Below are 27,780 nucleotides of genomic sequence, written 5' to 3'. Positions count from 1 at the left end.
GGAAACTACTGTCGGTCGATCTTGACCAAGCTAGAGTTTATAGGTTGTATATGAGTCAAAATGTTTTAATCATGTGACAAAAGGTTTAAGTTAAGTTGGGGTGGCTCGGCCCGGTAAAACCATAATGGAATTGGTAAAGTGGCAGCAAGGCTTTTAGGTGTGGGTTCCACTTAGTCATACAAATTAATAGAATTGTCACGCCTTATTTGCCTCGGTAAGTAATAGGGGCATAGGTTTAAAGTGGACAACAATACCGGCAATCGACCTGATATGGCTTATTAGGTAAAAGTTGGAAGGGGTAACGGGTCACTTGTTATAATACTTTAAAAAGAAGAAAAAAAATATTAATAATAATAGTAAATAAATAAAACCAAGAGTTGTCGGTTGAACTCGGGTATGATCCTGTGTAGTATTCTTTTTCAGGGACGAAAAAGTCTTAAGTGTGGGGATATTTGATGTGTTGTAAAACACTCGTATTTTCCGCACGTTTTATCTATGTATTATATTATATTTTATATGTTTTAACTCGTTTTAGATAGGTTTTACATACATTTATTAATCTTGTAGGTTTTGGGTGAAAGAAAGAAGAAAACCGGGACTTTTCGAGCATTCTACGAGCCTTTTACGCATACAAGTTCAAGACAAAGCTCAAGGCCCGACCCGTATGCATCATGGAGGCCCAAGACCATATTATATTATATTATATAAAAAAATTAAAACCCTAATGAGCCTAAAGAGAGCTGCTGATCGGATTTAGCAGCACAACAGCAGCCAACAGCAGCACAACAGCAGCCAACAGCAGCACAACAGCAACAACAGCAGCAACCAACAGCAGCAGGAAGAAAAGAAAAGAAAAAAAAGTGTTGTTCGGCTAGGGTTTGATCGTGTGACGGCTAGGGAAGGAAGAATACACAAGAATCTAGCCTCGGGAAGGTTCGACATCAGTTTACTCAGCAAGGAACGGCCGGGAATTCATCATATATCCTTCATTTTTTCACATTGTTCATTACTTTGATTATCTTGTTCAATTGTTTACTAGTTTTTGCAATTGATTGATAGATTGAATTGTTTATGAGTATTGTTGATTGTTGAATGATATTTGAGATGATTAGTAGGAGTTTTATGATGTTTTATTTGATCATTAGCTGCTGTCCAAAGACTATGTTCGGCTAAACTTGTTAGTTCTACCTAGGGAAGATGAAAATTGTTGAGTTTTGATGAGTTTAATGGATTGTTTGATTAATGGACTTGAATTGCTATTGTAAAGTTTGATTTAGACATGAAATAGGTTGTGTTTAAGGGCTGGAAATTTTGGTGATTCATTGCATAAACTCCGTGTGTTGATTGATTAGTTTTGTATTGATTGATCGGTGCATTGTTTGATTCTAGACTTTGTGTTTAGGGTTTGTTTGCGGTAGGTACCACCGTAGGGTTTTGTTGCGTGAATTTGTGATTAAAGTACAGCGGTTAAACATCTTTCTTGAGACCGAGAGGTGATAGGAAGTAGGGTCGTCTCATTGCCTTTGCATGCTAGAATAGGGATTGCGCGAGAGCGAGTTCGTTTCTTGTCAGGTTTAGGTATTTGAGCGACTAGTTGATCTATTTTGGTTTAAGTTGAATTGTTCCTCTATCCTTGGTTGTGTAGTATTCATTACCATTAGGGTCGAGTGTTGGTGAGACCGAGAGGTGATCTTTCATTAGAACACGTTAGCAATTATTTCCCGGTTTGGTCGTTTTAGGCGATTTTGAGTAGTTTACGCTTGTTGAGTGAGACCGAGAGGTGATCCAGTGAGCCCGAGCGATCCTTAGTCGTGTCATCTTTAGGGACCGGTGTCTTGAAGTTATTCAATCCATTAGCTTGTTAGGCCTACAATTTGATTCAGACCTAGGTAGACGTTTTTCTCCACCCGAAGTTAACACAGTTAGTTTTCCGTTAAGTTTTCTATTTTTGGTAAGTTTTGTTAGTTAATCCAGTTAGTTCAGTTAAGTTAAAAGAATTCAAAAATCAATTAATTATTATTCTAAGGTAGGTCTCGTCTAGGGTTAGTGATCTTAGCGTTCTGACGTGTCCACGTGTTCGATACTCGGACTTCCTAAGTCTATACTACTTGCGATCGGTACACTTGCCAGTTGTGTGTGGTTTTAGGATTTTCGTTTTAATATTAAAGCTTAGTTGTGAGGGTCATTATTATAGGGTTATTAGACACACATCATCCTTCCGTTGCTTGACCGAGACTTATGATATTGCATTGTAGGCTCAGGATTTAGTAGACATTGGTCAACAGGCGCTGCTCCCTAGTTTCCCTACAATTAAAACCGACCTTTTCCCCAAATATCAATACAAGATTCATCAAACTTTACCTTTCCCGTTACATGCTCATTCAACTCATAAAAATGCGATTTATTACCTGTCATGTGATTCGATGCTCTCTTGTCGAGATACCAAACATTTTTCTCCACTGGCTCGGTTTCAAAACGATTTGGAATCACTCCGTCATCATTCAGAAAAACCGTCTTTTGATCACCTTTTATCATAAATAAAATTGGATCAAAATTATCAACTCTGTTCAAATTAGATTCTTCCTTTTTCTTCATACATTCCGGACTCATCACAACGGTAAAACTGAACTTGTCATCTGTCCTTTCTATCCGTTTAGCGATCATTGGTTCTTCTTTTGACATGTCTGTCTTGACCCCATGATATTGACCATCTTGGTTTCCATAACCATCTTGATCCTCATCCTCTCGGTCTTGACCACTAGCTTCACGACCTCTTTCACGTCCATGTGAACTCGGCCAACCCTTACCTCGACTACTAGACTGATCATATGACTTGCCTTTGTAATCGATTGAAAAGTAACTGACCTTGTGAATTTGAAGCGTGTTCTCTCCCTCGTAGACATTCCTTAAACGCCTTAAGTCTTCCAACAGCATCTTCAAACATAATACTATCAAGATCAACACTTTGCTTGATCAAGACTACGAGTTGAAAGTACTTGTTTGGAACTGCATCCAATAACTTATTTACGAGGACATCTTGCTCGAACACGTGACCTAGACTCGTTTCCTTTGAAACCATACTTATTATTTTTCCTGCAAACTCGTCAATAGTCTCGTTTTCTGCCATCTTGAGTTTCTCAAGTTCACTTTTCAACAATTGCAGTCGAGCTTTTTAAACTCGCTCGGCCCCAACATGTTGTGCCTTCAAAGTCAACCATATTTTTCGGGCATTTTAGTATTGAGGAATCTGAAGAAGAATATCACCATCCACCACTTGAAACAAAAACGATCCCCTTGTCGTTTTATTCTTCTTCGCATCAATAATCACACCATCTTGTGGTTGAACAACTTCCCATAGGTGTTGATCATCCAATATCGCTTCCACCACAATCGCCCATGTGATGTAATTAGTTCCATTCAACTTTGGAACCTGCAGTGATAACCCCCCCCCCCCCCCCAACTTGCTTTGGGTTGGATTATTGGTCTTTCTTCGTCACTTGTCATTGACGTCGAACCCCTTTGCTCTACTTCGAACCCCAGCAACAACTCCCAACAATGGAAAGACCCCTATCAGAACCCACACACGATCCCGTGTTCGCCGCCTCCGTGCGAGAGATGCCAGTGGTTCTCTTTGTTGTTGCCTCCCCAGATCCGCTCGAGACGCTGCTACAAAACCCGATAAACGGAATCTTTTTTTCTGTCAATCGTTGCTACAGGACAAGAAAGAACCATCACCGTAGATCCGCATTACCTATATCCTCTCTTAGGTATCGATTTCAGATCTCTGATTCGAAAACCCAACTCGGTTCCGCTATGCACGTATTGATAACTCTTCCTCAAGCCATCGATCGTTGCCGGTCGATTTTCTTGAACTTGGATCTTATACCAATTCAAGTCCTGGATCGATAATCAAACACAAACTAAACGAATAACTCTCGTTTATATCACTACAAAAAAATGCCATACAATGACATACAAAAAATGATACTAAAAATAAAAAAAGTGCCACTGAAAGCACCTTTAAGAATGTGTGGCACACAATAAAAGTGTCACTAGAAATGGTGTCGCTAAAACCTTTTAGTGTCACTTTTTTGATGTGTCACACAAAGTTTTTGGGTTTTTAGTGACACTATTTTTTTGCCACAATATAGAAAAAAACTTTTGTGGCACAAGTTTTGCGACTTTAAAAAGTAATTCTAGTTACATATCCGTACTACTTTTAGTGGCAATTTATTTTTGCCATAATCTAAAAATACATTTTATGACAAAATTTTTGTGTTAGTAAAACTGTTTCTATTTAAATATATTTATTTTGTTTAGTGGCACATAATATTTTTGCCACAATCTAAAAATAACTTTTGTGACACAAGTTTTGTGTTAGTAAATCCCTTTTTTATTTAAATATATATATTTTGTTTAGTGGCACATAATTTTGCTACACAAATCATAACATTTACAATATAAAATAAAGTTCGCTAATGTAGAAATCATAATATTATAACTTCAATAATAAGTTCAAAAAAAACATATTTCAAATGTTAAGAAAAATCGTGTAATAAGTAACATATTCCAAATTTCAAATGTTTACACAATAAATCTAAATCTAAATGTTCTTTTGGCTGACAATTTCACTTTTATAGAATATTTCCACATGTTTTTATCAATTGTCCAAATCTTCTCATGATTTGAGCCCTGCCACCATCAACGTATAAACATGTATAAGAAAATGGTCCGAACACCTAACAAATAGAACAAAAAAAAACAATAGATAATGTGTGGCCATTTATAATTTCCCGAACACCTATATATCGACAAAAAACAAACAAACATATTACCTTAACTCTTATGTCAACCAAAATTTAAAGATCAATTGTCCAAACGTCTTTGTTGCCCTGTAAATAAAAAGTTTTGGATGATAAATTTCATATTAAGATTACAACAACATGATCAAATCCATTCATAATCATATCCTTTAATATCGCAAAATAGTTTATAAAAAGTAACAAGTTTAGAGTAATTACCATTATCATTGTGAATTCTTGAAGATATTTCGTCAATTGATAAGGAGTTATTATGAGCCAGCGAACCAATAGCAGGGACCTAAAAGGTTAAATGAAACAAATGCTAGTACAGAAACACGTAATATTATATAAAAGAACATATAATGGTTCACAAATGTAATTACCTGTATGTTCATATTGCTCAGAACCGAAGACAAGTTTGCATTAAGAATATGTTCTTGGATGATGACAGCCATAGCACTGACTACACTCTTTAGCAGATCTATAGTTTGTGAGTCTGTCGAAGAAGCTCCATTACTTTTTGTTGCGGGCATCCTTCCAACTAATCGAACGTATCCTCTTTTCTCCGGACCTTTAACTCTTGAGTAGTCATCCTTTGTAAAATCATTAAGATCACCGAGTGTAATTGTAGAATCATTTGAGATATCTTTTAATGAAGCCTAAACACATAACCAAATAGGTAATCATTAAATAAATAAAACACAACCATGATATATAATAATATTAAATTATACATTACCACAACGTGAGCAGCTTTATCATTAACAATAGTTCCATCTTTACGGGTGTGAGTTTTTATATATGACTCTCCTCTTGTTGGATATACACCATTATTATTTGTTGCCTATAGTTTATGGCTTATGTTAGTAAGCGAAATAAAAATCCAAAAATACAACAATAAATGTCAAAAATAGTATGAATATTACCATTTCATGACCAAGTCTAGCAAACGACTTTGTCCCACTAACATGATACTCCTTCATCTTTGAGCGGCTCAATCTTTTAGCTTCAGATTTTTTCTATTGTAAATGGTATATAAAAACACAACAAGGTTGTTGGTGTCAGATAATACAGTACCATAAGAAACCCGACCTGATTAAAAAGATGCCTAATTTACTAAAACATGATTACCCTTATTTCAAATGGTTATTAGATAGTTTTTAACCCAACTCGATTAACCCAAAACCCTGAATAAATAACACGAATAGTATATATTGTATAAGAAATCAAAGTTACACATTGTTACCTAAAATTCCGGAGTGAACCAACTAGTAACAAATTTTTTAAACTGAGTTGGATTCAATCTTTTGTCATTTTTAACTTCTAAATATTACTCAAAAAACTAATTACAACTCTCAAACCCTAACTCGGTTTGACTATTGATGAACCCTAACTTGGTTGCATCAACTTCATGATTTTTAATGTATAACCATAATTTGGTTTATATAGACTAACCTAACTTGATAGCCAAGATATTACCTAATATAATAAAACCTTTTTAATTATTGGACTAGGTCTTACACTTTGGTCAAACAACAATTGAGCCAACAAAACACGTGTCAAAACAAAAACCTTTCCAACATACCTACTTGGGTCCACCAAAATAATAATACTAAAAAATGAAAGAAAATAATCTTATTACTCTAATAAAAGAGTACTATATTTTGCCACTTATCATGCTCTCATGACTCCTCTTTTTTCTAACCTATATCCCCTAGATAAATTAATTTAATTTAATTATGCATTTAATATATTAGCAATTATATTGTATTAACTTTTAAGATTGTAACTTGTAAGTATCGAATTTGACTTAATAACTGTTCAAAAGTCAAAGCAATACCGACGACTAAAAATGTTGATCTTTTAAAATAAAATTTATCTGTTTTAATTAAAATCTAGATTTGTTCCGCTTGGAATATTTTCTATGAAGATTTAACTTTTTGGAATTTTTTCTATTCAATTATTTTTCACTAATGCTTGGATTTCAACTTTAATTTTCAAAAGGAATGATCTGTTATTTTCGTCAATAGCTTATTATTATCCTATCCTTGGTTTGCTAATTGCCTAAAAGAATGGTAAACCAACACTTTTTCAATTGATATTACATATTTCCCCTTCCTAAACTTTGAAATTACATATTTCCCCAAACCTTGCTTAAAGAGCATTGTATATTGTGCATTAAAAACTTGTATTTTTGGGAAATATGTAATTTCAAAGGTTTAGGAAGGGGAAATATGTAAAAATCCCATAAACTTTCCATGGCCAATCAACACTTTTTAAAGAATAATTATTTCCAATTCAAATCAATTGATATTTTGATTTGTTTAGTTTTATTTACATTTGTTTGTTTAATTCATTCAATAGCATCAAGAATCCGACTCCATTACTGTTGATGCGTCCGTTGACACATTTAGTGTAAATGTATGTCACTTTTCATTTTAGTTACTTTCCTTTATTATACAACAACAATAAATTATTAAACAACATTTGCTATTTACCGCTTCCTTTTTAAAATAGTAGTTGACCCATTTGCTACTAGAGGTGCACAAACCGGTTTTGGGTTTAAACCCGATCAGTTCATTGAACGTCCGGTTCTTTACACTTTAAAGGCCTATATTTTATAAAGAAGTTTTGACAGATTGTATATATCATCATCTTTTTTTATAACCTTGAGAAACTGTCAACCAAAGCATTACAAGAATCTTTTACTTACCATATGCTACCAATAGATTTGGGTCTTCACGTACGTCAACCAACACTTACATCAATTTATATTATCCGATCAGTGTTGGTCTCTATGTATTGATACTGCCATTACGGCTGGAACTAATTACCATATATTGATTTCCAATTGATATTTCCTATTTTTCTTTACAATAAATTGATTTCCAAATTTCAATCGGGCATTACATGGAATGGTTAATGAGCTATAAATTGATATGATATGTGAGCTACAAATTAGTTTTAAAGCTGACGTATATAGACAGACGGGTTTTAAACCGGGTTAAATCTGCTTTTGACTAACCGGTTCGAAAATATCTTTCTTATTGTAACATATGCAACTGTTAATATCATTATTATAATTACAATCATATTTTCCTTTACAATAAATTGATTTTTCAATGGGGCATTACAAGGAATGGTCAATGAGCTATAAATGGATATGATATGTGAGCTGTAAATTAGTTTTGAGCTATAAACGGGTTTTAAACTGGATGAAACCTGTTATTGTCTAACCGGTTCCAAAATATCGGGTTCAAACCGGTTTTAGCTAAAAAAAACTCCAAACCGGTCATAACCCGGTGGTTTATAACTACAAACCGGTTTTTGTAATATCAAGTTGAAACCGGTGTTCCTGTTATGCTCCTTAGAAATCTTAACCAGAAAAAAGGCTTATGTAAAGGTAGTCGACTAGAAATTATATCTTTAGGTACTCATGTAGTTGAAGCAAAAATTGTTTTTGAAACTAACATTGGACATAGAATTTTGATCCATAGATCACCACTTGCTCCAACAGACAACAAAATAGCATATAAGTTTCAAAGACGATAGTTTCCCCTTGCAGTATGTTTTGCGATAACCATAAACAAAAGCCAAGGTCAATCATTATCTAGGGTTGGTTTGTATTTGAAAGAACCCGTGTTCTCACATGGACAGCTATATGTCGCCTTGTCAAGAATTACAAGCAAGTGTGGGCTAAAGATTATGATTCTTGATAAACAAAGTAATCTGACCAATACAACCACAAATGTAGTGCACAGGGAATTTTTTTCTTATTTGTAAAATAGTTGCATAATGGTTGTTTTGTAATTCCTGCAATTTTAATGTAAGTTGTAATTGTATTAATAATATATGATAATTGTGTTATGTGTTATTTGTTGTATTTTGCTTAATGTTTAAATATTATAATTTTTATTAATTTTCCGTATAATACACGGGTCTCAAACTAGTAAATAAATAAATAAGTAGAGCTACCAGCAATTGCCATAGCTGATACTCGAACCCAGGAAACAAACGGACCTCATCGTATAAGATAGCATCACAACCAACCAGCCAAAAGAGAAAGTTATGTTGACAGACCAATCCATAAGCAAATGGCAAAGTTGTGAAATATACTAATTAGATAATAATTACATTATGACAAACCTTTATGGTTTTAATGTAACATGTAGCTTCTTCTCTCTTGGGTGACTGCAACTTCATATTTATTAATATCTTATTGCATATACTTATACAACTTATAACCAGAAAATGTTGTAGGAAAAGAGAACTCTAACGTCCTGAAAGGTGAATTGTTGAGGCAGTTGCATAGGATATTGATGATTCCATAGAAACTTGAATCTTCACCTCATCATTTGTATTGGTAGACCTTACCGGTGGCATTTCATCAAGTGTTTTATCACTAAGAAAAGTAACCACTTCAGACATTGCTGGTCTAGATGAAACAGTTGGTTGAGTGCACATCAATGCAATCTCTATGATTTTAGTTGCATCTTCTATTGCATATTCACTAGGGTCTAGTTTGTCATCGACCAGATTTAGATGTGTGCCACTCTCATATAGTTTCCATGCCTGTCATACATATAACAACATTAAAGTTAATAAGAGCACACTTAACAGTAGTTATCACGTCATCATATAACATATTAGCATTAACTAATAATTGTGCCTATGTATATAACTAATTGAAACCATAAATCACTAAAATGGTCTAAAGAAATAAAACCTTAATTTTGATGCACCTACATGATCAAGAAGGTTTAGAGTGACTAATTTATCATCTATGACATCTTTGTATCTCTTTCCGCTAATAATTTCAAGGACCAAAACACCGTAGCTGTATGTATCAACCTTCTCAGATAAGTGTCCATAATTGGCATATTCAGGTGCTACATAACCATTATTCCTGGCAACATTTGAAAATTTATATTGGTAACACATTTATCACAAAAAAGGCACTATTTGTTAATTCCCATATTGATATAAGCATACAATGACTGTGCCAATTCAGTGCTGACATGAGACATATCCTCAGGTAGTAGTCTTATCATCCCGAAATCTGAAATTTTTGGCTGGAATTCATTGTCAAGTAAAATGTTGCTTGTTTTTATATCTCTATGGATGATGGTAACATGGTACTGTTCATGTAGATATGCAAGACCTCTTGCTGTCCCAAAGATTATACCTATCCTCTGTTTCCAGCTTAAAGACATCATTTTGTCACCTATCACATAAAATACGTTACCAACTATACAAAGATGTTAATAGTTTGAAAATCCAGTTTGTTCAAAAACTAAACACAGTGCTTCTCACCAAAGAGGAACTGATCGAGGCTATGATTTTCCATGTACTCATGTACAAGGAATAACTGGGCACCTTTTCTACAATATCCTAGTAGACGTACAAGATGCCGGTGATGAACATTACTTAAGATCTTAAGTTGGTCATAAAAGTGCGTCTTTCTTCTTCTAGAGGTCATATTGGTTTTCTTAATTGCAATCACATCCTTATTCTTAAGAGTTCCCTGGTAAGTGTCACCAAACACAAACAATGAATTGGATAATGGAGCATCGTGTACATTAAGTATAGTTCTGTCACAAAAACGTACTTTCGTAATACCTTATATACTTCTCCAAAAATACCCCCTCCAAGTTTGTTCTCATCGCTGAAATTATTAGTCGCTGCTTTCAAATCCGGGTATTTATATTTTGCAGGACCCTCCAACAACTCTACTGATCCAGTTGATTTATCTATCAATTGGGCAACAAAGTTTGAAATATTTTTTAGAGAGCATGTAAAATATCCGATAGACATACACCTTAAAGACTTAAAACTGTTTTATGTTGAAATTCATCTTGTGTGTACCTTGCTGGCCTCTACCAGCCTTCATAGATCTGCAACGCCATAAGAAAATTGCAAGTAGAAGCAACAGAAAGCTTACACCTCCAATAACTCCTCCAATTATTAATTGTTTCTCGCTTGAATCTCCTGTACGTTATAAACATGCTAAATGTTTATTCGTAGATAAAAACTACATAACTAGTGAATAAAAACACAAAGATATATGCATGGCTAGCTACTTTGAAAAATGCTTTTAATCGGAGTAGAGGTCTCACCGTCCCACAGGAGAGATGAAATGTCAGTTGTCTCGCTTTGTCCAAAAAATGGAGTCCTATCATACCTCATGAAGCATCCATTGTCCATTGCCTGCCCAGATACACTAGGAAGACAACCATACACGGTTGTCATCTGTAAGCATTTTAAACAAACGCTTTGGCTTATGTTTAGATGACACTGGGCAAAGGCATACACGGTTGCATTACTAGATACTTTTCTTGTCGAAGCTGCATAATAGTTGGATGCTCTTGGTGCAGCAATTTGAAGGTCTGACAATAACTTTGTTGTGGCCTTTTGGAATCCTATAGGCTGAGGCGCTGTTGTGTTGTTACATAATACCACACCTGCCCGAGTATTAGCCTCAGAGTAGAAGTTATTGTTCTCATACCTACATCAAAAGATCTTCAACTTTAATTGGCTTGAAGCTTATTACCTTTTCAACATTAAAGCTGCGGACCCAAGATGATGGTATGGTTGTTATTATTATTATTATTATTATTACTACTACTACTATAGTACTGCTGCTACTCTTTGTACATTAGACAAAAAGAAAAAGGAAAAGCAAATATAGAATACCAGATGACACACAAAATATTCATTCAGTTGGCTTAAACCTAAGTTGTCATGACTGGGTTAGTTATCTACCATATAGGTAGTCCTATATGGTGTTTTAATTAGCTCACCCGTTAACTCATGTATTGCGATTTAACTTGGCATTTAATAAAAGAAAAAAAAGTTCAATTGTTTATTTAGAGGTGACCCCACCATTTCCTAGTTAAGCCTAATTGCCTCGCTAACCCAGCCATGGTAGCACTAGGCCCTTAATGAGCCGGCACAGTGTAACCAACGTTAAGGATTAGACCACAGACCACATCGGTAAGAACACTGCTTTTGCAATAAGAAAACTGTGGCCATTCAAAAGGAAATGAAAAACTATATTTGGAAAAGTTTTTTGTTTATAAATTATAAGTAAAATCTTTAGAAACCGTGTGATATACGGAATGCTGAAAATAAATATGGTTAAGTTATAAAATTAAATGTTTAATTAAAAAAACTATATTTATCAAATTAAATGGCTTTATAAGTTCAAATTATATTTTCTAATGGAATATTTATACGAATATGTTGTGTATTCTCACTTAATTTCTTCATAATCATAAAAAAATACACCTATTGATTTTATAAGTTATAATTATATTTTTTAATAGGACGGTGAATTCTAACAAAAGATGATAAGATGCTTAATTATGAATGACATAAAAAAAATATCATATATAAAATTAGCATGAATAAAGCACGCTTTTATATTACGGTTTTGAAAGAGATGAATGAAAACTTCATGGATCCATGGAGTTTGAATGAATATGTGAGAATAAAATTGCTATTCATTTACAATTCCTTTTTACCCTTATCATCTTAGACTCATAAATATCGTTCATTTACTTTTATCACATTCATCCCGGACACTCAAAAGTGTATATAAATTGATTTAATAAAAAAAGTTATATCTGATTTTTAATAAAAGTATGAATATTTTAATTATATTGACATAAATACTTGTATATTTTTAATCCCTATAATTTATGTAATTAGCTATTGGATTGATTGTTATGTTTTGATTAAACTGATATAAATATGTTTTCATTAAAAATAAAAAATTAGACGGAAAATTTAGACTATGAATGAATCTTCAAGTGACATTTGTTTTCAATTATTTTATTTTATTAAAATATGTAGATTTTGTTTATTTCAATAAGAAAACTATGGACATCCAAAAAGAAAGAAAAAAAAACCACTATATCCGGATAATCAATTTAAAAAAACCTTATTTAAACGCATTCACTTCTTAAATCATAGGCCAAAGTGTGGCCGGTCCTGATGCTTTAATTTATAAAAGTGCTAATGTTTTGAGAGTTTGTTTATTGGGAAAATTCTCAAAATAGCACATTTTATAGAGAGAATTTCCAAAATAGCCTAAAAGTTTTGATTGTTTTTAAATAATTTGGACTGAGTAGACGTATTGGGAGAAGATCTTTATTATGAGGGAGCAGGCCCAAACTCTTAAAAATATGAAGGGAGCGGACCAAATATGGGAATGATGTTGATGGACAAGGCTAAATTTTTTAAAATATTGAGGGAGTATGTTATATTTCTTTCTTAACTTTTCTTCTCAAAAGACAGTCTCCCAGACGGTTTTATTATGTTTTCTACCTGTGCAGTACAAATTTTCAAATTCTTGAAAAATGTGTCTTTTTAATTTCGTCTTGGAAGACACATTTCAGATAAATTTGTTTTAAGGAGACGAGATTTTTCTTTTCTTTTCTTCGATTTTTTCCTTTCTTCGATTTATTCAAATTTCTCCAAACCCAATTTGAAACACATCATCCTCCGATGACGGATTTTTTTAGGGGATTCTGACAATGTTAGCCTTCCGGCAACACGTCATCCTTCGCCGCCACCGACCGTCACACCTCCGCCTCTCCCCTGCCCTCAATTCTCATCATGCCAGCCACCACTTCCACCAAGGAATGGAATCGAACTATTGTGCAGATTTGAAACAAATTGCATCAAAACATTTCATCATGGTTGGTGTGGTGGCGGTTTGGTGTAAGTGAGTAGAGAACATATATTTGAGCAGTGTGGGTGAACGGAAAACGCAAATCCACCATAACTGTTGCTGCAATTACGCCTGAAACTCGCTTAGGGATAACGTGAGTACCTCTTCGCTATTCCCACTCTATTTAGTGACATGATTTGAAATTGGTGGCCGGATTAGGGTTTACAACTGCTAGAGAGGGTGGTATTTGTCGAAGAAAATGAAATGGTGGATGGCGGATATGTGGTAGAGGTGTGTGTGAGAGAGAGATGGGTTATTTGTATTTTTTTTATTTTATTGAAAATAAAAGTATTTTTTCAAAAGGTCAAATGTTTAGTCTAATTACAGAAACAGTCCTTAAAGGGGTAAAATGACCACAATGCCCTCATGTGCAAGGCACGTGACCATATTTAACAAGAAAAATTAACTGGGTTAGTGATAAAGGACGTAAAGTGAAACAAATTTGAAACATGAGTTATGCCTTTTACTATTTCTTTCATTAAAGGACGTCTAATGAAAATCAGGTCAAACGTAAAGGACGTCTTTTGCCATTTTGTCTTATTATCCCTTATATTCATCTTCATCTTCTTCTTCAATTTCGTTCGATGTTACTTGATTAAGACATGGAATTTGATAATGTTGTGGTTTGTTATGGTGATAAATGGCAAAACAATAATGGAAGTTCATCTTCTTTTTCTTGTTGAAAATTAGTGTTAGAGTAAAGTGACAAAATCGTTCCTGAGGTTTGTTCAGTTTTGCGACTTTCATTCAAAAAGCTTCTTTTTTGCATATGGACCGTTGAGGTTTCCCAATAGTTGCCAAAGTCGTCCAAATTATTAACTCCGTTTAACTTCATCGTGAAGTCAAGGGTAAATGTGTCTTTTCAGATATTTAATATTATGGAACTTTTTAATGTTTTAAAAAACAAGGGGCTTAAGATGAAATGTTTTATAAAGTTAAGGGGTTAACATGAAATTTTGTCTCCTTGTTTCCCAGCGTCGTCTTTCCGGCACCATCTCCGGCCACCGTCTGGTTACTCCGGCAAGCCATAAACGCTCGAATCAAGACCCGACCAATCAACTAACTACACCTCTTGACTCAAAACTTGAAACCAAACGAGATGATTTGAACCTTGAAACTATTATTAGTGCTACAATTAATCGAGGGGAAGTTAGGGAAAATCGGTAAGCTGTGTTTGAGCCTATAAATACCGAATCTCCATACTCGAACCCTGTTGGCCTGTTATCGGCTTTTGTCCGCCGCTGCAAGTTTTCTGGCCAAGAACGCCGACCATCAAGTCCAGCACCGTTTCCAGGTAAGTTTAATGTCGTTATGTTCATATCCATTTAGTAATTCAAAGCCCCATATTACTGAACATCCTCTGTTACTATCATACTCGAATTTTAATATTGAAATCGTGGAAGGTGATTCTAGGGTTTAATTGTAATAAAGAAGATGAAAACATTTTTATCACTGTTTTTGTTATCTTGGTGCATCCCAAGTCCTTTAAAGAGAGATGGTGGAAGTGGTGGTGACCGGGGAAGGTGGTGATGATTGGTGGTGGCCGGAGAAGGTTGGTAGCACTGGATTGAAAAGGATGAGGATCAGACCTCTTTCATGTTTGATTTACGGATCAGGTTAGGTTCAAATAAGAAGTTTGATTTTTCTAAGAAGGCTAGGAAGGAGGGTATTTTAGTCTAATACTTTAATATCAAAACCCACTTACTTTAATCTCAAAACCCAATTAAATTAATTTCAAAAACCCAATTACATCTTCACTCATCTCTTACAACCACCACCACTCCACCGCCCACTGCCACCACAACCGTCACCCACTGCCACCACCTCGCCGGAAAAGTCCGAAAAACACAATGAAAAACACTATGAAAAACATAATGGAAAAATACACTATGAAAAAAAAACACAATGATAAAAATACAATAAAAAACACAATTGTATGACACAATGTAAATAACACAATGGAAAAAACACAATGAAAAATACTATTGTATAACACAATTTTGTAAAACACAATTCGGTAAAATACGATTTGTAAAAAACCCACTAATTTTTTTTTTAATTTTTATATTACAATTTGGTACTCATATAAAAGATAAAAAGACACTTGTTATTATGGTGAATTTGTTTTTCAATAAAAACGTCGTAAAAAAAAGTTATGGATGTTTTAAAATGATGGGGGAATTTGGCATGTGACTTGCATATGGAGAGACAAAATCAACAAATGTGTTATTCTTTTTATGCCATTTACCTTGTGTTCACACTTGATTTCCCCCTAAACTAATCTCAACCCTCCATATTCAAAATCAATTGACAAGATTACTTCTTATCCTTCCTACAAAAAGTATACTTCCTATTATAACCTAACCCTTACGGATCAATATTTAAATAACAAATAGTAGTATTAATAATATAATATAACAAACTAGTATTATTACCCGCGCGTTGCAGCAGGCGTGCTAAATCATAAAAGGGGTCGAGTTTGCATTATGAATTCGAATGCGTAGAAAGTTTAACATGTAACAAACACCTGAATTATGTTATGTTTTTTTAGTAAAGCAATGACACTTTCATAATACCTGAAGGCAACATAAAATAACTCTCGTCATTTTGTATTTCCAGAATTGTGTTTGTATACATTGATAATTTAATGCTCTAAACAATGATGAAATCTAATATGATGATACTTACAGGCCTTTGAATTATAAAAATCATGTATACAATAGCAGTCGAAGAGAAATTTTGTTTATTTGTTACTGTGTTGAATGGTTAATATAATTGTGGCTAGTATATACGTAACTTAGAAGCCCTGAACAACATACATGAACTCTAACCCAAATTGTTAAGAGTTGTATATGTCAATCAATAACTAAGAAAAACAATGGTATAAACCCCCAAACAACACACGGCAATCAGTACCGGGCATCATAGAAGATAAGCAAGTTTGAAGGCGATGTAGAAGGATAAAAAGGGAATTAAACACTTGGTAAGGAGTTGTGAAACTGGTGTTGTTCGTTGTCACCGGCGAACTGCTAGATGATGCTGTCATGTTGGTTGATAGGAAACGGTTGGTCACCGTCGTTTCCTAGTGAAGTAGAAATTAATAGAAGTTGCTAACCATCATTGCATGGTACAAACAAATAAAAACACACATACAATGAACAATGATATACATGTACACAAAAAAAATATTAGAAGGGACTAATATGTATAAAATCTATTGAAGTTTGAACTACCAATGTGAAAAGATAACTTCTATACACATATGTATAAAAGTTAGTGGTTAATGCTCATGAATAATAACTTTTGTGAGTTAACCAACTTTTGCTTTTTAATATATATATAATAGTAGTATTAATAATATAATAATTACATATAGTAATAATAATATTTGTTCAAGTTTTTTATTTTTGTTTAATAGATAATAAATAAAAAGACAATGTTACCCCTGATTTAACAGTAAAAGATTAACGGAATTATCGATTTGGATGATATTGGCAACAATTGGAAAATCTCAAATGGTCCAGATGCAAAAAATAAATATTTTGGACGAAAGTCGCAAAAATGATCAAACCTCAAGGACGATTTTAGCACTTTACTCTTAGTGTTATTAGTGTTCTAGTTAGATGTTTGTTTGTTCTTGTTGGAATTTCATGTAAGAGTATGAATTGTGATGATTGGTTAAATGACGTGGAACCAATGAACCCAGAACCCATATCGATAACCTCCACATTATCTCCCCTCTTAAAATTCATCATTTTGGATTCAAGAACAAATTATAAGAGGTGAAAGATGATCCGATGATGATAATTCGTATAAATGATGAAGAAGCAAATGTATCTTATAAAAGTATATGATCAGGACGGACAAGGAAGGAAAAAGAAAAAATCTCGTCTCCTTAGAACAAATTTTTCTGAAATGCGTCTTCTAATACGAAATTAAAAAGATACATTTTCCAATAAATTGAAAATTTGTACGGCCTAGGTAGAAAACATAATAAAACCGTCTGGGAATACTGTCTTTTGAGAAGAAAAGTTAAGAAAAAAATATAGCATGCTTCCTCAATATTTTCAAAAGTTTGGCTTTATCAATCAAAATTATTCTCATATTTGGTATGCTCCCTCCATATTTTTAAGAGTTTGGCCTGATCCCTCATAATAAAGATCTACTCTCAATGTGTCTCCTCCGTCCAAATTCTTTTAGACTAATCAAGACTTTTGAGCTATTTTAGGGATTATCTCTCCAGAATGAGCTATTTTGGGAATTTTCCCTTGTTTATTCTATAAAAGGGGACAAAAATGGGAAGGATAATAAGGATTTGTAGGAAAAAAAACTCTTAAAGAAATAATAAAAAATGAATAAAAAAATCATAACTCAAAATTAAATAAGAAAACGAAAAAAGTAAAAACACAAAATGTTTCCACCGTCTTCCCCGTATTAAAAAAATACAGTGTTGAGCAAAAAAGATCATTGTGTCTTTTTGTTTATTATTGTGTTTATTTCGTCATTGATTGTGTTTTTTTTTCTTGATATTGTGTTATGTTTTGTTCGACGTTGTGTTATATTTTGCGATCTATTGTGTCTTTTTTATTTTTCATTGTTCTTTTAGTTTATTTTCATCATTGTGTCTTTTTTTCTCGGCATTGTGTCCTTTCGTGTTTTTTTTCTTGGAACAAGATTGACAGGAGAAACAGTTTAGTTTCTAATTTTTTCGTTTTTTATTTATATTTTAGTAATTATTTTTTTGAGTGGTTTTTTTGTGGTCACAAATTATTCTCACACTGCTTATTTTTGTCTCCCTTTACATTTTGAACTTTTCCTATATTTTGAAGTTCATAAATTCGGACGAATTCAAGAAATTTTTTTAATTATATTTTTTAAATGGCACAATTTAACAGAGAGAAACCAAAAATATCATTATTTTTTTTATAAGATTCCATAAAGTTCCGCTAAGACCCATCGACGGAGACAAGTTTTGAACAAAATCCGTCTTCCGACGAGATTTGTTTGAGCCAATCAAAACCATCAACTTGTTTCAAATTCGTTTGCACCGATGAGTTTTAAATAAAATCTGTCTTCACTGATGATTTTTGAATGAATCCGTCTTGGACGACAACTTTTAAGCCAAGCTTAGTTATTTTTTTAATATTTAATTAAGTATAATTAGTTTTACTCATATTTAGTTTCTCTTTTATAAGTTTAGAACTATATAGTTTTATAAAATATCGAATATATCGTTGAAGACGTCCTTATTTTTATCTACATGCCGACATAAATTTAATTCATAACTGAGTCGGGTCAAGTTTTTATTGAATGTTTCGACATAAATTTGACCTAAATCGGTTTGAAGTAAAATTTATATTGGCACGTAGATAAAAATAATATCGTCTCAACAGTATATTCAAAATTTTTTAAAAATATTGTATTTTAAAGTTATAAAAGAAAATTTAAAATGAGTAAAATTAATAATAATAATAATAATAATAAGACAAAATTACAAATTTTGTCCTTTAAACATAGTTAACTTATGGATTGGGTCCTTTAAAAAGTTTGCTCTCACTCATTATCCTTTAAATGATAAACTGTGTCGTTTTTTGTCCTTTAAACTAACGATCATCCAAAAGTCCAGTTAGGTGGGTGCATGTGCATAACATGTGATGAGTACGATGGTAATTACACATTCACTTGAATTAAAAAATAATAATAAATAAATAATGTTTGTAGCCACCACCATTCAGGAACAAGAAATAAATAATGTGGGTGCTCACTACCTCCGGAGCCCACCTCCCCCAGCAACACCACACCTCTCCACCGTGATCCATACAGCCTAGGCTACATCGTGAAAACGACGACGCTAAGCACAACGTTGTTCAACACCACTTGGTTTTGTTTTTCCAGCGGCGACGACGAGGAAGAAAAAACGCCCAAACACTGATGAGACTTGTTGTTCGGTTAGGGCTTCAATTTTTCAAGGGTTTCAATTTGGGTACGAAGGGATTTTGCTGAGTTGTGTAACATCTCGGATTTTTCGTATTTGTTTAAACCGATTCGAGAATGTAATTCGGATCTTTTAACTAATTAAAACTTGTATTTAACTTGGTTAACTTATTTTATAATTCCATAACTTTCGACCATGAAAATAATCCTTAGAAACTCTTAAAATCGCTAAAAACGGCGAAAAATCGCATTTTCGGGAACTATAGGGACTAATTTTGCCAATCCTTTCCTATTTTCGATTAAATTAACGAAACTTAAACTCCAAGAAATGTTATAGCTGGTCCAATTTCGTTTTCTTGGTGTCCAAGCCAAATTTTGTTAGTTATTGTACTAGATTTTCTCATTAAATAGCTTATTTTGTTTCCTAATTTGTTTTTAGCATCCAAATCGCTTATTTTTGACATAAATCGAGTAAATTAAGGTCCAAGAGAAGGATTATAACTAAAATACATGTTCATATTCATAAATTACTGATCATGCACGAAATCTACAACTTATTTCATTGATTTGGTCATTAATATCGTATTTAGTTACTTAAACGAGTAAATCTTCCAAATATGATTCGTTTTTGTAATCTCTATATAAACACATCATAATTCTCTGCCACAAACTTGATCCTAGCCCTAGAGAGAGTCTCCAGCCTTCACCTACCTCCAACCTTCATCAAACTCTTCGGTTTTTTGCATTATTGTTGAAGATACGCGCATACACGGTTGACTTTGCTTGCTTTAGGATCTTTGACTCTTCGTATCTGTTGATTCTTTCACTTTCCGGGTAAGTTGTAAACATATGAATCGTTCATACATATTCTCTAGTCAATAACCTTCAATCAATTTCGGTGGTTGAGGGATGTTGACTGGTCAAATCGTGTAAAACTCGTTAAAGGGCAAAATAGTCACCTAGTTTGACTTAACATTTTCTCATACTTCTGGTTGGATTCAACGTTCGGTCCAGAAGAATTTTATTCTTGTAATGAAATTTTAAGGCTACTGACCAAAACCCGACTTCCGACTCGCTGTTCAGATTCTGGTCAGTACCAGCTCGCTTAAATCTTAATTATAACATAACTTGAGTTCTAAACGTCCGTTTGGATTGATTCCAGCGGCCACGAGTTCGTTTTTATTTATATTATCATATATCAAAGATTTAGGTTTTGATTGATTATAACATTTGACGTGTAGTGGACGACTCGCTTATTCGTTAGCTCGTTTAATCGCATTTATTAATCGTTTGTCATTAATCTTAGATGAGTTTGATCATTCCCCTTTTTATACACTATTTTCAAACGTTTTGGGGACATATGCGTACTTACTCATATTTTCTATCCTATATATATACACAAACTCGCAAACAAAATCATTGTGTGAATATCAGTTGAATGTTATTTGCTAATTGCTAGATGTTTAATTGTTTACTTAACAACATTCGGAGAGGTCCAACATATCCCATTGTATAGGGTTCTCATTAGTATGATCATACGACCGTCTTAGTAATCGAAGCCCGATTCGCTTGGCGCAGGTAAAACGACAACTTTAGTCATCGTAATCAATGCCCGATTCGATTTGGCAACGATTCATTGGCACACTAGCAAGTCTTGGGTTGGTCTTTGGTTGTGTTTATGGTTGATATATGTTTTGTTATGATTTCATTGATTGCTATCACATGGGTTTGTTTGCGTATTTAATATTTATCATTTATTATTTATTTATTATATAACTATTTGTTGTGTCAAAATTGGTGATCATCTCACTCAACATGTGTTGTTGACAAACTCCATTTTCTACGCATATGCAAGATGCTTTGTTTTGAAGATTGAAGTTAGACACTTAGACAAGATCTTAGGATATAAACAAGATAATCGTTATTTGAGCTTACATTCATGTATTTAAATTGTTTGTTCTATTTGGATATTGTGTGTATTTATTTTCAATAAAATAATTAATTAAATATTATCACATTTTATGTATGATGGTATCTTCGAGCTGTGAGCAATCGGATCACGCCTCGACATTTCCGCCTTAGGTTGGGGTGTGACAAGTTGGTAGTGTGGTCGGAGATGATAGAAGTGTTGTTGTTGGGATGGTTGGATTTCTTTAAATCTTTTATTTTTTTTATCGTAACTACTTTTGCTGGCTGGGGTGAATTTTTAGATTAAGGGTCGGTGATGTCGGTCAGCCATGGAATTGTCGTGATGGTGGGTTGAACAGGGTGGGTGGGGTCCAAAATTTCTTTTGTTATCATTTGTGATTTCTTTTATAAGATTTTTATTTTATTGTTATTTTGTTTTTAAAATTTAATGAGTAGTTTATTTAAGAGGTGGAAATTACCATTGTACCTAGGTCTATTCACGAGCCGAGCCCGAGCCAAAACCAGCTTGAGCTCGATATTTAATCGAGCTGGCTCGGCTCGGCTCGAGCTCGATTCTCGATATTCAATCGAGCTGAAAATAGGAGCTCAAGCTTGGCTCGGTTTTAAATCGAGCTGGCTCGGCTCGATTGGCTCGACTTTACCGGTAATAACTAATAATAACAATTGGTGATTGATAGCAACAGTTGAGCGTATTGGTGACGAAATGGTCGGTGGCGGAAAAAGCAGGTAAGTAGAGCTGCGTGCAGCGGCCGATCATCAGAATAAGCAGAGCGGCGTGCGGCGTGAGACGGCCATCAGAATAAGTAGAGCGGCGGCGTGCGGCGGCTATCGGAATAAGCAGAGCGGCGTGCAGCGACCGATTATCGAAATAAACTGAGCGGCTGCGGTGTGAGACGGCCATCAGAATAAGCAGAGCGACGGCATGCAGCGGGCGATCATCAGAATAAGCTGAGCAGCTGCGGTGTTCGTGAGTGAGATATTGAGAAGTGAGATTACTGATTAGGGTTGAAAAAATGGTTGAAACAAATGTGACGATGAATGGCCGAATGGGTGATAGGGGTTGTGGGCTTGTGGGTGGGTATTTGTATATTGTATTAGGTTGAGAGAGAGAAGCCCATATGTTGAATAACTGGGCTAGATAATTATATGTATGTTATATATTATATATAATAAATTAAAATAAAATAGTTCGAGCTTATCGAGTGACCTCGAGTCGAGCCGGGGCTAGCTCAAGCTTGGCTCGTTTACAATCGAGCCGATTTCGAGCGAGCTTTCTCCGAGCTTTCTCCGAGCAAGCTTCGAGCTGCGATATTTTTGAACAGCTCTAATTGTACCGATCACATGTTAGGCACATGCCCCCACTTAACTAGACTTTTGGATGGCTGTTAGTGTAAAGGACATAAAACAGACACTTTGTTATTTAAAGGACAAAGACTGAAAGTAAACATTTTAAAGGACACAATTCATAAGTTAACTATGTTTAAAGGACAAAATTTGTAATTCTGTTTAATAATAATTGAATATTAAAATAAAAAGAATAACTAAGTTTGGTTCAAAAGTTGTTGTACAAGACGGATTTCGTTCAAACTTATCAGCGAAAACGGATTTGAAACTAGTGGATGGTTTTGATTGGCTCAAATAAAACTCGTCGGAGATGAAGAACTTGGTTTAAAACTTTTCCCCGTCGACGGGTTCTGAGACAAGTTTTGGAGGGACTTTATGAAATCTTGAAAAAAAGAAGTTTATTTTTTAATTTCTTTTTTTAAGTTGAGCTATTTTAAGAATTTTCCATTTTTTTATACTGGCAGAAATTAAATGCAAGCACCTGAGTTGGCAGTCGCTGTAAATAATTTGAGCACCATTGGCAAGACCACATACTTTTAACTGATCAACAGCATAGTCGAAACAATACAGGCAGTCTGGTACGGAAAGATATCCCCTGCACCAAGCAAGGCCCCATACCGACTCACCATTGAGCAGAGTGCGCGCTGTGGCGAAGCCGCTTGTGGTTAACCGCCTACGGAGGCTAGACAGGGTGGTGTTAAGGTTGCTCAAGAAATACCTCTCGTTTAAACCTTTGTACATGCTACAATAATATCTTATCAGAGTGCTATTTCTGTCAGTGGGTTGTGATGTCCCTTGCTCCACCATGGTTACGAGCACCACCACTACCGCTAGCAGGCTGGCTAGCCTCCATGACACCTGCCTGTTTTCCACCTGTTTCGTGTTCATCTGCTTTTTTGTTCAGATGTATTTTGCCTTCTAGTTTTCCACTCAACTCATTAATTAGTTTACCCACTGAGAAGAAAAATATCTCATAATCCATATAAGACTTGACTCAAGTTTTGCGAGGTCTTCCGTCAACGTTGGATATGGCAACCAAACATGTAGTATTTATTGTTAGTATTATGTTAGAAATTCGTGTATTATACTTGATAGTAAATAAAATTTTAAATTTAATAGTTGATAATTAAGATTTAGGAAATGTAATTAAAACAATTTTGTGAAATCAAATATAATTGAAATTACGTATAAATAAGAAATTTAATTCCTATAGCTATAGCAAAAGTATTACAATAGTAATAAAATAGTGTCTGTTTGTTTGACGGGCTAAAATTTATAGCTTTCATATTTTTAAGTAATACGAAAATTTTGAAGATAATAATATCCCATCTATATACCAATTAATTAATCGACCATCTGATAAAAAGATACAATATTGGACACATGATACTCACATTCACCCTCAGCCCTTTTTAAATCACTTGGCAAAATGGTTTTTTTCCATGTTAGCCATATGGGTTATAACCCGACCCGTTTAGCTTGTGATGGTTTATAGTCATAAACAGGAACCTTTTTCATTCGACTTCTTTGATGATTTTAAACCCTAAATACTGTGTTCCCGAGTTTCATTTAAAGGAGGAAAGAGAAGGAAAATGAGGGATGGGGAAAATTTGTTGTGTTCCCGAGTTTCATTTAAGAAATGAAAATATAAAAAGGGTATTCTCGAGTTTCATTAAAGGAAAGAAAAGGAGAGGAGGAGAGAGAAAATAAGGAGCAAAATAAAAGATTTTGTATCTTTCCAAATTGGAAAGAGTTAAAAGGAAAAGAAAAGTGAAGAGAAAAGACAAGATAACAAAAGAAAAGAGAGTTAATGGCCATTTTCGCCCCTCTGGTTTGCTGTTTTCGCCACTTCAGTCCAAAGTTTGAAATTTTGTCAATTTCGTCCTCACGGTTTTCAAAATTGGCCAATTACGTCCCACCGTCTAACGGCATCCAAATATGTCGTTAGTTTAAGGGGTATTTTCGTCTATTACACATTTTAATAATTAAAACTTAATATATAACCCAGATTTGTGCACCTCTAAACAATGAAAGCCTGTGTTGAAGCTTACGACCGCCTACCGGCACCGGATTTGTGCACCTCTCCGGTGCCGTTGGTTTTTATAACCCAGATTTGTGCACCTCCAAGTCCATTCTTAATATATTTCCGGCAGCCATGAAAGCTTCAATGAAGTTTCGAGAGGATCAAAAGCCACTTTTAAGAGCAAAAGTGCCGATCAACATTCTCGGCTTGCCGTTCCAATCTGGCATCGTTGCCGGAGAATCAAAAGAGCTGTCGTTGAACCTCGCTACGTTCTTCGAATTCGGTCCATCCGTGAAGGTCGCGTATCGTCCGAATGATGCGTCCAATCCGTTTAGTATTGTTTAAAACTGGAATTGGAAGCTTTGGGTCTCCGATTTCGAGTGCTTTAAACATGAGCGCTGAGTTTAGTTATATCGGAGGTATTATTATTATTATTAATCAAGTAAAATATGGATTTGTTTAGCAAAATTTTGGGTTGTTAAGTCGATCGAAGCACAATGTGTGTGCAAGAAATTGAAAAAACCGATTCAAACCCCAAATCCCGGCCACCAGAATCTTGGCATCGGATAATGAACAGGAGGGAAAATTAAGGGTTAACCCAGTATTGATTTAAGGGAGATGGAAGATGGGTTTATTGTAAAGTTTTGGTTTAAGGATGAGAGAGAGAGAAAGACTCAACTTACTCTGAGACTTGTGTGTGTGTATATATAAAGTTATGTCACATAAGAGAAGTTATTTGATATTTTTATCAACTTTGTGTCACGATATTCTTCCTAGATCCCAACAGATTCAATCCGGCCTAGATCAAGACGTAACATAGGTTTCTGTAAACTTACTAGGAAGCTGGCATTGACAACTTAGTTGTAAACAAAGGTTTTAACCACTATTTTGAAACCCGGCCGGTCAGACCGGTAAAACTCTTTATTAGATCCAAAATGAAATGCGTATGCCAAGATTTGAACTTGGGTCATTTCAGAGATAGAAGCTTTAATAATTACTCCTTGAGCCAACCAACCAAGCTTCATTAATGTCTTTATTAATCAAACATAAATTATATATATTTAAAAAGCAATGTATAAAACATAAATAAACATTAAAGTTTGTTATTATTATTATTTTTGGTTATTATTATTTTTATATGTATATGAATTATATATATACGTAAATATATAGTTAAATTATTTATGGCATCATCCGGGTCAAACACCGGTTCGCCTTCCTGGGTCGGTCCAACCTTTGACCCGGTAAGACTTCCGGATTGACGTCCGAGCCGGGTCTAAAAACATTGGGTTTGACATAAGTTGATCCACAGACAAATGTCATTTATCATTTTTGGAGTTATTACAACTTTCTAGGCACTAAAATCACAAATGTCATTTATCATTTTTGGAGTTATTACAACTTTCTAGGCACTAAAATCAAAAACGTTATCGTCAAACGGTAACTGGAAGAAAATGACATATGCAATGACACAATACATGTCATATCACTACCACAAAGTCCAAACAATAATAAGAAAAGTTAAAAATAGGGTTCTATCACACCACCCTACCCTATACGTCGCGTATAGGGCTATAAGCGGGGTATTAGGGTATGATTTGACGTCCTAGTCTGGCTCTGTCATAGGATTGTCAGATCGTACCCTAATACGCCACGTATAGCCCTATACGCGGCGTATTGTGTTTTGTATATTATTGGAGCCCGGCTCCCTCCCCTCCCTCACCACCATTTCTTTTTTACTTTTTTTTCCCATAACCCTCACCCTCACCCTCACCCTCTTCATTCAACCAACACCAACAACCATATATGTTTCCGGCGACGGTCGAGGAGATGCCGGACGGTGCTAACGGTGTTGGAGTTAAACCAGGTTTCGTTTTATCTTTATTTACAACATGTTAGGACATAGTTGTAGATGTTATGACAGAGATTTGGTGAATGGTTTACTTTTGAAATTTGTCTATGCACCGACCATTTTACGGTAACCCTAGTTCGTCGGGCCTCCCAAACTTAAAATAGATTTCCCGTACTGTTACCGTTATTGTTAAAATTTTTATTATATTATTACTATTAAGATATTAATATTATTATTAAGATATTTTTGTTATGAAAATATTATTGTTAATAAAATAAAATACTATTATTGTATTTATTAAAATACTATTAGTATTATTAAAATAATAATTTTAAAATACTATTTAAATATTAATAATTATTATTATTAAAATATTATTAAAATAATAATATGAAATTACATAATATTAATTATTATATTATTATTATTTTTATTCTAAACATATAATTGTTAGCATTAAAAAATTCATTTTTATATTATTATTAGTACTAAAATTTTAATATTATTAGGAGTATGTTGGGTATGATACCCAGCCCCAACAGCCTTATTGTCAGCCCGAACAGTTTTATGGTAACACTGGATCGTCGGGTTTGCCAAACTTGAATCAGGTTTCGTTATATTGTCTTATTGTAAATATACGGTTATGTTATTATTATTTTAGTATTCTTATTTATTATTAAAATATTATATTTTATAGTATTATTATCACTTGCACTGTTGTTTGAATTTCTAATTTATGTATGGTAGGAGTATTTCGTGTCGAATTACGGTAGTCAGCTATCGTACCCGTCATCTGTCGCCTGGTCGGATTATGGAGGTCAGGCTACGTCATCGTACCAGCCACCAGTAGCAAATGATCCGTTTTATGGAACCGAGTCTTTATCGCACCATTGGCGAAATGATCATGCCGGGCCATACCCAAATAACGAAGATGAGTACGATGACGACTACATACGCGAGGTGAAGGTGTCGTATAAAACAGATACTATAAGACACCGTGTGTTTTTGTTTAAGTTAATATTATTTGTTTGTATGTTATTTAATAAACGTCTTAAGAATTAGCGTAAAACTGTTTCAGTTTTTTGAGAGCCGCGAGGAGCTGGAAAACTGGGTAAAAATTAGAGAACGGGAGCATGGGTTTGTTTTTGTGGTCCAGCAGTCA

General features: G+C 34.2%; 1 protein-coding gene across 1 annotated transcript; it reads right to left on the bottom strand.

The window, feature by feature from the left end:
• Window positions 1–9,057: 9,057 nt before the first annotated feature.
• On the bottom strand, window positions 9,058–23,649 carry LOC143554499 (cysteine-rich receptor-like protein kinase 2). The gene is made up of 8 exons (XM_077044238.1): window positions 23,225–23,649; window positions 10,919–11,307; window positions 10,668–10,790; window positions 10,422–10,552; window positions 10,116–10,326; window positions 9,795–10,026; window positions 9,549–9,708; window positions 9,058–9,374 (listed from the first exon to the last, which is right to left on the bottom strand). Exons 1-8 carry the CDS (start codon window positions 23,629–23,631, stop codon window positions 9,075–9,077), a joined length of 1,953 nt encoding a protein of 650 aa, XP_076900353.1. The 5' UTR covers window positions 23,632–23,649; the 3' UTR covers window positions 9,058–9,074.
• Between the last annotated feature and the right edge of the window lie 4,131 nt (window positions 23,650–27,780).

Source organism: Bidens hawaiensis, unplaced genomic scaffold (assembly GCF_021521415.1).
Source record: "Bidens hawaiensis isolate Kalapana, Puna unplaced genomic scaffold, B.hawaiensis_p1.1 tig00017718_1, whole genome shotgun sequence".
Taxonomy (NCBI): Eukaryota; Viridiplantae; Streptophyta; class Magnoliopsida; order Asterales; family Asteraceae; genus Bidens; species Bidens hawaiensis.
This window is presented reverse-complemented; position numbering and strand designations above follow the sequence as displayed.

Bases quoted from the DNA above. Each gene is read 5' to 3' on its own strand.
- LOC143554499 (XM_077044238.1), bottom strand. From the start codon at position 23,631: ATGAACACGAAACAGGTGGAAAACAGGCAGGTGTCATGGAGGCTAGCC. The intron at 10,791-10,918 runs GTGAGACCTCTA...TATAACGTACAG, and splicing joins TTCATCTCTCCTGTGGGACG to GAGATTCAAGCGAGAAACAA. The intron at 9,709-9,794 runs GTATGCTTATAT...AAATGTTGCCAG, and splicing joins ACTGAATTGGCACAGTCATT to GAATAATGGTTATGTAGCAC.